Genomic DNA, 12,334 nt, shown 5'->3' on the forward strand with positions numbered 1-12,334 from the left:
GTACAGCTATTGTGGGTTTATAAGGTTAAGTTCCTACAGAAAAGTAGATGAGATTTGGTAAAATATCATCCATCCATGCAGTAAAATATTGATGTAGTATAAGTGCATTTTTTTCCTATATGTGAAAAACAGTCCATTTTTTCAGTCTGCTATAGACCCTTTTTTGGTCCATGTGCCAGTTTTTGTTGTATCTGCTTTTCTGATATGAAAGAAAAATTGTTAGCTTCTCCCACCCATTCATCCTTGTGCTATCCATTTTGTTTCCATGGGCTATTGATATGCATTGCCTAGTTTGATCACAGAGGGACATGTCTCCGTGTCAAAAAAAGGCAAAACAAAAAAAAGGATATATAAAAAGACACATTCATTGTAATGGGTTTATGTTATAGCCATAAAAATAACGGATAACACACATACCAAGAAATGATGTGTAAAAGAGCCTTTATCTGCATGAAAAATGACCTGTAGAGTTGATTTCAAATTTGCAGCTTGTCATTTTATACTGTGGATTTACACCACAGATTTTCACATTTGTAATGCATGGGTGAAAGCCGCAGAAAAAATTGCAACAAATCTGTTGATGTGGATTCATTGCTGATTTTTTCCACATACAATACTTTATGTCTAGTGTGGACGTACCTAAAGGGATAGTACGGTTACAATGCATTTTTTATCATAGCTGCATATCATCAATTATAGGTGCTAGTTCTTGATTGTACCTCTAATCTATCACTTAACTACATAGAAAAAATACTCTAGGATATGTTCACATGGTATACAGTACTACTAATCTCATCAACATGTTGCGTTTATTTTCAATCCACAAATTGACCTGATTTTTAAATTTTGCCTGTGTATATAATGGAGGTATGTTGAGGATTTTCCACATAGACAAGGTTTGGTTTCTAAAATTTCTAATAAATATACAACACAGTGGAGTTTGGGTGTCTGGAAGGCGTGAAGAAAATTATATATACCTGTATATGTAAATATATTTTATATATACACTGTGTTCTGAATTATTAGGCAAGTTGTATTTTAGAGGATTATTTTTATTATTGATCAACAACTATGTTCTAAATCAACCAAAAAGACTCATAAATATCCAAGCTTAATATTTTTGGTAGTTGGAGTGGGTTTTTTTTAGATTTGGCTATCTTAGGAGGATATCTGTTTGTGCAAGTAACTATTACTGTCCCGAATTATTAGGCCACTTAATAAAAAACAAATATAATCCCATCTCACTTGTTTATTTTCACCAGGTAAACCAATATCAGTGCACAAAATTTAGAAATAAACATTTCTGACATGCAAAAACAAAAAACAAAATAATTAGTGATCATTATAGCCACCTTTCTTTATGATGACACTCAACAGCCTTCCATCCATAGATTCTGTCAGTTGCTTGATCTGTTTTCGGTCAACATTGCGTGCAGCAGCCACCACAGCCTCCCAGACACTGTTCCGAGAGGTGTACTGTTTTCCCTCCCTGTAGATCTCACATTTTATGATGGACCATAGGTTCTCTATGGGGTTCAGATCAGGTGATCAAGGGGGCCATGTCATTATTTTTTCTTCTTTTAGACCTTTACTGGCCAGCCACGCTGTGGAGTAGTTGGATGCATGTGATGGAGCATTGTCCTGCATGAAAATCATGTTTTTCTTGAACGATACTGACTTCTTCCTGTATCACTGCTTGAAGAAGTTGTCTTCCAGAAACTGGCAGTAGGTCTGGGAGTTGAGCTTCACTCCATCCTCAACCCGAAAAGGTCCCACAAGTTCATCTTTGATGATACCTGCTCATACCAGTACCCCACCTCCACCTTGCTGGCTTCTGAGTCGGAGTGGAGCTCTCTGCCCTTTACTGATCCAGCCTCTGGCCCATCACGAGTCACTCTCATTTCATCAGTCCATAAAACCTTTGAGAAATCAGTTTTAAGATATTTCTTGAACCATTCTTGAAGTTTTATCTTATGTTTCTTGTTCAAAGGTGGTCGTTTTTCAGCCTTCCTTACCTTGGCCATGTCCCTGAGTATTGCACACCTTGTGCTTTTTGATACTCCAGTAACGTTGCAGCTCTGAAATATGGCAAAACTGGTGGCGAATGGCATCTTGGCAGCTTCACGCTTGATTTTCTTCAATTCATGGGCAGTTATTTTGTGCCTTTTTTGGCCAACACGCTTCTTGCGACCTTGTTGGCTATTTTCCATGAAACGCTTGATTGTTCGGTGATCACGCTTCAAAAGTTTGGAAATTTCAAGACTGCTGCATCCCTCTGCAAGACATCTCACAATTTTGGACTTTTCAGAGCCCGTCAAAACTCTCTTATGCTGGAACAGGCGCCCATTTTGTGCAAGTCCCCGCCTGTTCCCCAGTGACTCGCAGCAGCGGACGGGGTTTCTTCTTCCTCCACCGCACCCATCTGGGGCAGGCACCGCTCATGATGAGACGTCTTCGCCATACAGACCACCGCTTAGGCCGGACGGGCTTTCGCGCCTTTTTGCTCACTAGACGCCCATGATAGGCGGAACCTTCACTGGTTTTCACATCTTCGTCTTGGGTCCCTCAACAGTCGCCATCTTAGCTTTTACTAAAATCTTCCCCGCATTTTTCACATTTTCACGATGTATGATTTCATCCTGCCGACTACGCCAAGGTGTGAGGAGCCCAGGGCGATAGCCGTGGGCAAGCTGCTGCTCCATAGCACTTTACAAACAGACAGCATCCCAGTCTATATGTGTTGTGCTGTGAAGTTTGCTTTACACTCAACTGTAGGCCAGAGGCCTTTGCTTCATCTAAGTCCTTGGTTCCAGGATCAGCTGCACACAAATCAGGGGACACCCAATTTGTATTAACAAGATCAACTTTACTGGACAGTTCAAGTACATCATTCTTTAGCACGCAGTATCGGGCACAGCACCCTCCGATTCCAGTTCCATCAACACAGTACATTTCAGGCCTTTGCTTACGGTCAGATTGGACTATCCCTTCTCTTAATCCTCTTCTCAGCCCCAGGGATTTCCCGTCCGGCCCCACAGCACTTCCAAGAGCTGTTACATCTTCCTCTCACGGTTACCCATCCGGCTTCCTCTGTATAGAAGGGATTAAGGTACACTCCTCAGTGCCTAGTTCGCGCCGTAAGCCCCAGATGTTACCGGAAGGTCCGCAAGAAATTTGGCATAGACTCATGCGGCCAGAACTATACCGATCTTGCTCTACCTGTCACTGCTTTGGGACGTAAACCCTTACATACATCTAATTCTTTGCTTACCCTACACCTTAGCTTGGCTTACCTTAGAGTTGCATTAGGCGTTACCTTACCGTACCCACACAGCAGCATCAGTACTAAAACACTGTACATTAGTTACATTACACATTACACAATTTGTTGTCTTCAGGGGCAGGTACACGACAGTCTCTGTCTCACCCTTACAGATGCGTGATTGTGTCATCATGCTCTTCATGTGCGTCACTTCAAGCAATCACCATGGTAACATTAAACCTTACTATACATTAGTACAGTTAACATAATGTAATACTTTATACAGATATATTTCAAATAATACACTGGCAAAATAAACATAAGAAGAAAACCTTTTGAAGGGTTCTCCACTACTGGACAAACGCTGTTTAATCAATTCAAGGCCCCATAGAAAAAAAAACAGTATATACTAATTTCCTGCAGCGGCACCCTCCAGTGTTGTTAGAGTTGCTGTTTGTGGTGGAGTACACTGAAATAATTTGTATCATTAAACCCTAACGTTTCCCGGGCTCCCATCCTAATAATCCATCTAGCTTCTTTTGTAATAATAGTCTATGTTTATGATTTCCATTTTTTGGAATGAGTACAAAATTTAAATCTGCAAATCTCATCACTGTTGGATCACCTTCATGGACCTCGTACATGTGTTTAATTAGTTAAATTAACCCTAACCCTGCTTGGATTGAATAAAAATATTCCCAAAATCAAATGTCTAATGATTTTGCCCAGTGTCGGTCTGGGGTGGCAAGGGCACAACAGTAACATTAACTCTGGAGGCCCACTGTTCAGGTACATGCAAATATTACATTTCCCTCATTCACAGATTTACCTATACTTCTATATAATAATATAGAAGTATAGTTTGTTAAATGAATGAATGATGAGATGCTGCTTTTGTCTGTACATAGTGATTAAAATATATTAGGCCAGGGGTCTCAAACAAACGGCCCATGCGGCCCCTCCGGCTGCTTCATCCAGTGTATTGCCGTGCAGAGACCGGCTCTCTGCACAGCAATACCAGTGTCAGCCGCGGCCTATCAGAGGCCAGCAGCTGACCTCTGCGTCCCAGCGCAGCGGCGTATGACATCACTGCCATGCGCAGAGACTGCAGGGCATAGACCCAATCCTGGGACCGTCCTGCTGTATCCAAGACGGTTTGTAGTAGAGATAAGGGGATCAATTCACTGGACTCCGGTCTAGCGTCCAGATCAGTGGTACCTGGCAGCTCAACGGGAGGTCTGTGAATCTTTTACCTTCAAGTGTCCCTGGCGCAGCTTTTGATTAACCAGGGCTGGAGCGACGTCATCTGTTCGTCCTGCTCATCTCTAGTTTGGACCTGTGGAGTTATTTTTTGTTCATTCATTCATAGTCAAAGCAGCCAGAACTTTCTCACACGTAGCATAAATACTGTGTTTTTTGTTTTATACAGGTATCCGCACAAAAGTACGCAATAACCATCTTTTCTGGTTATTGCATATTTGCTGCATTTTTTACGCCTTTGCCCTCTAATTTGATCGGTGTTTTATGCAGATGTGAAGCCGAGTTTTTCACATGTTTTTTTATAGTACAGAAAAGTTTTGATTCTGCACTTAAAAAAGTATCTGCAGTTTTTTACATGTGAAAAAAAAGCACCAAAACTGCACAGTTCAGCAGCGTCTTTAGACCACAGGGGGCGCAGTTTTCATGAAATCACCTCCACTTTGCTTGGACAGTTTAACACAGCAGAATTTCAGTGAAAAAAAAGCAGCAGAAAAAACGCATTTATGCTACATGTGAATATGGTCTAAATAAATGTCCAAGCAAAGTGGATGTGATTTCATGAAATCTCCGCCCTCGGTGTGTCCAAAGACGCTACAGAACTCTGGGTTTTGGTGCTTTTTTTCCCTCTATAGGCTCTTTTGTTGAGCCTGAAAAAAAACAAATGCCATTGCATTTTTAAGCGCAGAATCAAAGCTTTTCTGTAGTATTAAAAAAGCCTTAAAAATGCAGATACACATCTGCAGCAAAAACGCATTACATATGTGGCAGCCCACATAATAAAAACACAGCAAACACGCAATAATCAGAGAAGATTATTATTGCGTTGTGTGGTGTGGATACCTGAAGAAAAAAATTGCAGTAGAAAAACGTAGTATTTACGCTATGTGTGAACGCGGCCTCAGTGTTATATTTTTATTCCATTTTTTATGGGTTTAATAGAGAAGAATATCAATCACGCCATTTTTTACACAATTTACCGATTCCCTTAAATAATCTGACCGCTTTGTTGTGCTGGTCGTCACATTTACAGGGACACCAAATATGTCCATGTTATTTGCTGATTTATGATGTTTATTATTTTTTTGAAAGGCACATTAAAAATGACTTATGTATTTTTTTTCATTATTTTTAGTTATTTTATAGGAAGAAAAAAATCTTTCCTTTATTCTCCCTCTAGAATACAGAGACATAAAAATACACTTATATACAATGTATCTCTGTGTCTCAGTATAATCTGCCTTTTATATACAAAATTCTCTTAGTGATCTCGCAAGAGCCTGTTTCTCAATAGCTTTTGCTCCTGCCTGCAGTTATAGAGGTTGTCGGTTCGGGACCTTGGAAGACTCAAATGACTTTTTTGTAATTTATTTTCATTATTTTTGGTAGTATTATAGGAACAAAAAAATCTGACTTTTTCTTCACCAGTAGTATTGAAATACACTGCTGTATAAATATATCTCTATGTACAAGTATAATCTGCGTCTGGATTCGCTGACTGCAATACAGCTGAAGATTACTAAATTCTCCTATCTACATCATTGTGGGCTGTGACTTATCTCTACAGCTGCTACCTGCGAATATGAGACTTGGTTTGAGTCTCAGGGAGACCAAATCACAAGAAGGGAATAGTTAAATTTAATTTGTGCAAAGAGATGTGGCCCTGCCCCCAAGTATGAGGAGTGACGGAGAGATGGAGACTTCCGAGAGAGGTGAGTATTTAGAAGGTGGGACAAAGCCTTGACGTGGCGGGACAGTCCCGCTGAATCCGGGACAGTCCCGCTGAACCCGGGACAGTTCGGAGCTATGCCTATAGTATTCGCACAGCTCTTCAAACTCTCCGGAGTGTATCACAGGTGACAGGTTTTCTATAACAGCGCAGAACTGTTAAAACATTTTTATCTGTGTTATTGATTCAGAGTCAGCAGTTTTCTAAATTGCCCTATATAGAACTATAACGGAACATGATCGTCCCTTATATAGCCTCTAATATAGCAGTAAAAGAAGTGTAACAATTTGCAAGTACAAAATACAACAGCGATCCTTAAAATTTCTGTATTACATATGATTGTGCAATCCACATCAATAGATGCAGCAAGGGACTTGGGTACCATGATCTGTGAAAATAAGCAGGTCTCAAAGAGGACATGTTCAGCCAAAGCTCAGCTAAAAATAGGGAAGACACACTGTTATTTCATTACCTTTCTCTCCCTCTGGTGGATAGTGATGAAAGCTCACATGCTGCAAGTCATTTGCAACCAATGCTTGTTCTTTATCATTATGAGCCCTCTAGTGGCCTCCAGCAAATCCCTGATTACTTAATCCAGATCTAGTTTACAGGCACGTCGGTGCACTACAAGTGACATGAGTGCTAAAATGCTTGTTGCATCAGAGAAGATACAGCAGTTACGGATGCTGTGTTATACAGTATTACCATGACCAAGATGTCTGATCAGATCCTCACAACATTTTACTTACAGCAGTTCTAGGGATATTCCCATTTTGTAAACTGATGGCATATCCCTAAATAGGCAGTCACATTATGATTGTGTGTGCTTAACCCTTGCTGATACTGAGAATGGATTGTTGTAGCACCGAGGCCAATTTAGAGAATTTCCCCAACCATATGCTAGTATGAAACTCCAGCCCCATTAACTTAAATGGGGCTCTGCTGGTATCGATTCCCGGCACAGATGGGTGCAGCACCTGTACAGGTTATATTTCAGGTGCTGCGGTCCCTTCGTTTTCAGAATCAATGGAGGTTCCCAGAAGTCAGACCTGACTGATAGTAAAGTGATGGCATATCATAATGGCCACAGTTCCCCTTGATGTGAATAGTAAGTCTACAATGCCCCCCGAAGTAAATAGTGGCCCTTTTCCTCCTGAAGTAACTACCATTGTACCCCCTGAATTAATTAGTGCCTGTGTGCCCCTGAAAGAGAACCAGTCTTTAGGTAAGAAGTGGCTAGTTTTTGGTCTTATTTTATTCCCACTGCTCCCCCGAGTATTTTGTGTTTTATTAAAATCTTCAATACTGTTCCAGAGATATGGGCCTTTTTATTTGGTAATCATTTTAAGGGCTCGCTCACACTAGGATGAGTGCTGTCCGATGTTTTATCAGATAGCACTTGGCCCAATGTTATACTATGGGGCAGGGCAGATCTGCTATTTTTTTCTCATAATTATTCAGCATGAGAAAAAAATCACAGCAAGCTGCGAGTAGCTCAGTAAATTGGAGCATGTGCACCTATTCAAGTCTATGGGTGTGTGTAAAGCATATCTGATATCTGAGTGCAGTCTGATTTACGCGCACAGAGACAATGGAAAAGATGGGGAAATCATGTTCTCCATCTTATCCTCATCCGTGATATGATTCACTCCTCCGAGTGGATCGGATCACAGTAAGATGAGATTCGTCTCAAACTCTGACTGAGTTTGAGCCGAGTATCATTAGCATAATAGATCCGATTCTCTCGGAGGAGAGGATCTACGCTCGTTTGACCCAGGACTTATGGTCTTTACCAAGGGGCGTGGCTCATTACCAAGGGCGTTTAATTAGACTGCTCTGCATCATTACCCTGTAAGCAACACCCCTTTAGTAATGACCACCTCTCTGGAACCGTATGGCGGACTTATAAAAAATAAAAGCTGGCATACTCAGGGGAGCAATGGGAATAAAATAAGAGCAAAAATTGGACACTTTGATCTAGTGACAAGTCCTCGTAAAATAATCAATAATTGTCCCTGTTGCTCCTAAAGCAAAGAGTGAAATAATAAAAATGACAACGGTGTCCCCTTACTTTGATCACCTGTCCTAGTTCTCACACTGCTAAGCAATGCTGGTCTTTACTAGTCAGACATTTTGTCTGACAGCCGTTACTGCAGTGCATCAGTGCACATCCGGCTGTCAGGCAAAGTGTCGGGGCGTGCTAGCAGTGCTATGAGTGGTGACTGTAGCCACGTCGGCACGCCTGTACGATTGAAAGCCGGCAGCTCCTGGGACGAATAAAGTTAATTTTCTCCTGGGTGTCGCACTTTCAGTTCTGTAGCCAAGCATCTTTCTAAGGCCACGGCCCCACTATCAGTATTTGGTCAGTATTTTTTCTCAGGAGTGGGAGCCAAAACCAGGAGTGGGTGATAAATGCAGATTTGGTGACTTGTTTCTATTATACCTTTTCTCTGATTGTTCCTCACCTGGTTTTGGCTCCAACTCCTGAGAAAAAATACTGACCAAATACTGATAGTGGGGCCGTGGCCTAAGGGTGCAGTCAGACTGCCGTATTACTCGCATGAGGATCGCATTGCAATCCTCGGACTGGCTGTCTGCTCTCCTGATTTGAGCATGGGTTTATACTCAATCATTTTAACTTCTTTTCTGCTAATCAATGGGGTGGTGCTTCTAGACTTATTCATGGAAGGTCATGAGCAATCATGTTCACTTTTGGTCAGCAATGTATGTGAAACCTCATGACAGCTCTCACTATATGGAGGAAGCTGTCAAATAATGTATTGTATGTTGGATGGGAAGCAGAGACGGCCCCAAAAAATTATTGGATTTTCGCTATGCATTGCACACTGAAAATCAGAAACACTTTATAGAACACATCTAGATGGGAGTTTCCAAACCCAATTCAAAACTAGTGTTTGTAAGCAGAGGCTCTTATGACTAGTGGATTTTTCCTCTATGCCTATGGTTGTTGAAGTTCCTATCAGTATTTGGTCAGTATTTTTTCTCAGGAGTGGGAGACAAAACCAGGTGAAGAACCATCAGAGCAAAGGTATAATAGAAACAAGTCACCAATTCTGCATTTATCACCCACTCCTGGTTTTGTCTCCCACTCCTGAGAAAAAATACTGACCAAATACTGATAGTGGGGCCATGGCCTCAATATGAAATTACTAGTGAAAAGAGAGTTCATATCCTACAAAACAGAACAGATTTTGTATTGCATTACATGCAGAAAGGATTCCACCATTATCCACCTGGAGATGTTTTTTTATGAAAATACTAATTATTACTGTAACCCTTAGGCCGGCCATTCACATTAGATGGCTGTCATCTTCGGCTGATTGTTCGGACGACAGCCATCTCAGCCGATACTTCCATTCACAGGAGTGCTCACTCGTCCGAGTGCTCCAATGTTCTCTATGTGAAAGCTGCCGGCTGACACGTCGGCTGGACGCTTATCTCAGGAAAAATAATTAGATCGGCAGTCTGAAATCGGACATGCGCAATCAACATCCCTCCTGAACATCACTCAGCAGGTGACCCCACACACGTTGAACGGTCGGCTAAACCCCTCGATATCAGCGGATTCAGCCAACATATGTTCAGGATTGCCAACTTGACTTTTTAATTTTTTCAGGAAAGCTTATCAAAAAAATCACGAACAAACAATATTTTTTACAGACACATTGGAAAACCATCATAAATCATTCCGATAAGTGACACATGTCCACAGCCCATAATTCTGTAATTCTGATATAAAGACATCAGCTGCATCACTGTAAACTGTAAAATGATGATAGTTACAGTCAAAATAATATGTAAACGTTTCTTCAGGTTCAAAAAAATCACAGACGCCTTAAATGTATTTTACGGACAAAGCAAAAAAGTGCGATATTTTTAAAGAGTATGTAATATATCAATGGAAAATATGGCGGAAATATCTAATGTATCGTATGTCTATTCTAAAACGGTTATCTATTATTTTACAGGATGATTACCAGGAATATGAACCAGAAGCATAACATCCCTTCACTCTGGATCCAGCCACCAGCAGCATCAGCACAAAGATAGCTATAATGAAGATACTAATAAGAAAATCCCCATATCCCTAACACCCTTTCCTATCCCAAAAGGAGTGTGGTTTACCCATTCTCTTTCCTCAAAAATTGAGCTCTTCCTCTACTCCACCTTCAGAGAGCCTCATGTGAAGTGGTTTTATGTATGGTAATCCTTAGCGTTGAGTCATAGTCCAAACAAACTGGTGTTTAAAATAACAAAAAGCCCTTTGTAATGTATGAACCCATGAATGCATTGTACTTGTCTTTGCAGTCATAATGCCCCCCGGGAAATTATTTCTGTTTCCCTCCCAGAGAATAATTGCCGGGGGTTTTTAGTGAATTTTGTCTATCATAATTTATTTTGTTCTGATGTGTCTTCTTGTTCAGTAGCAGGGGGGCCTGCAACCACCTGCGATTGAACCCAATGGTATTCTTTTGCGTCTACCTACATTAATAAAGCATGTTCTAACTTTTTATAAACAGATGGTGCAAAACACCTAAAAATGTTATTTCCTTCTTACCAAAATGACTGGCATAAATTTGTGCATCTGTACTACGGTACTACGGTGGTCATCTGGTTGAGGAAAAAACACACAAAAAAATGTAGTCGTGGATGACTGACCTTTGAAATAGTTTATTCAGTGTTCTAATGTGATATTTATTTTGCTGTTGTTTTTATACATATATACACATATCTAAAAACATAAATGGGTGAACTTATTTGTGACTGTTCTGTAAAGCAGATGAAAATCTGTGAGAATTCATGCAGAATCTTTTCAATGTCCTTGTGTTCCGAATAATTTTGCAAAAGGAATAAAAAAAAAAGAATTAACCAAACTGTTATTAAACTGTTTTTTGTTTGTGTATGTGAAAAATACAGTGAGTAGTAAAACATGCATGTGTTAGGCTAGGTTCTCACTTACACAGTGTTCTCCGCTTAGCATTACATTAGGGTTTCTGTTGGACTCTCCGCAAAACAGGATTCCAACAGGAACCCTGATAATGGAGTCACTGGGGCCACTGTATGGGCTCAATCCTGGCAGTATTTGTCTATTTCAAACATGCGCAAAAATGTGGTTTGATAAGGAATATGCTAAAAGCGATAAAATCTGAAGTGTGGTCAATAATTTGCACAGATTCATAAAATACCCTAACCATATGTATTATTCTATTGATTGAATTTTTGCAGGCTCTGTGCTGATTTTGGCACATTATGAAAAAATATATAACATGAGCCTTCTACACATCTACAGCAAAACAAAATAATATACAATGGATCACTGCAGGATGCAGCCAAGCCCTTTAGTGCTGGCTGGGTAAATTGGGGTGTCTGTCTCGTAAGATGCACTTACAGGTGCATCTCACTAAATTAGAATATCATCAAAAAGTAAATTTATTTCAGTTCTTCAATACAAAATGAGTCATTACAGAGTGATCTATTTCAAGTGTTTATTTCTGTTAATGTTGATGATTATGGCTTACAGCCAATGAAAACACAAAAGTCATTATCTCAGTAAGTTTGAATAATAAACAAATAACACCTGCAAAGGCTTCCTAAGCATTTAAACAGGTCTGTTTCAGTAGGCTCCACAATCATGGGGAAGACTGCTGACTTGACACATGTCAAGAAGGCAGTCATTGACACACACCACAAGGTCCCAGAGTTCCAATTTTCATTTGGAAATCAAGGTCCCAGAGTCTGGAGGAAGAGTGGAGAGGCCACAATCCAAGCTGCTTGAGGTCTAGTGTGAGGTTTCCACAATCAGTGATGGTTTGGGGAGCCATGTCATCTGCTGGTGTAGGTCCACTGTGTTATATCAAGACCAAAGTCAGCACAGCCGTCTACCAGGAAATTTTAGAGCAATTCATGCTTCCCTCTGCCGACAAGCTTTTTGGAGATGGAAATTTCATTCTCCAGCAGGACTTGGCACCTGTCCACACTGCCAAAAGTACCAATACCTGGTTTAAAAACAACAGTATCACTGTGCTTAATTGGTCAGCAAACTTGCCTGACCTATGGGGTATTGG

General features: G+C 40.6%; 1 protein-coding gene across 1 annotated transcript in view; it reads left to right on the plus strand.

Moving 5' to 3' along the window:
* Positions 1-11,143, plus strand: part of SNCB (synuclein beta) — a 115,901-nt gene extending 104,758 nt beyond the window's left edge. The window contains exon 7 of the mRNA XM_073650658.1: positions 10,238-11,143. Within this exon, the coding sequence (XP_073506759.1) occupies positions 10,238-10,270 (33 nt within the window). The 3' untranslated portion in view covers positions 10,271-11,143. The remainder of the gene's footprint in view (positions 1-10,237) is intronic.
* The last annotated feature ends 1,191 nt before the right edge of the window (positions 11,144-12,334 follow it).

This window comes from Phyllobates terribilis, unplaced genomic scaffold (assembly GCF_046119375.1).
Source record: "Phyllobates terribilis strain yellow unplaced genomic scaffold, ASM4611937v1 Scaffold_11__3_contigs__length_659146591, whole genome shotgun sequence".
Taxonomy (NCBI): domain Eukaryota; kingdom Metazoa; phylum Chordata; class Amphibia; order Anura; family Dendrobatidae; genus Phyllobates; species Phyllobates terribilis.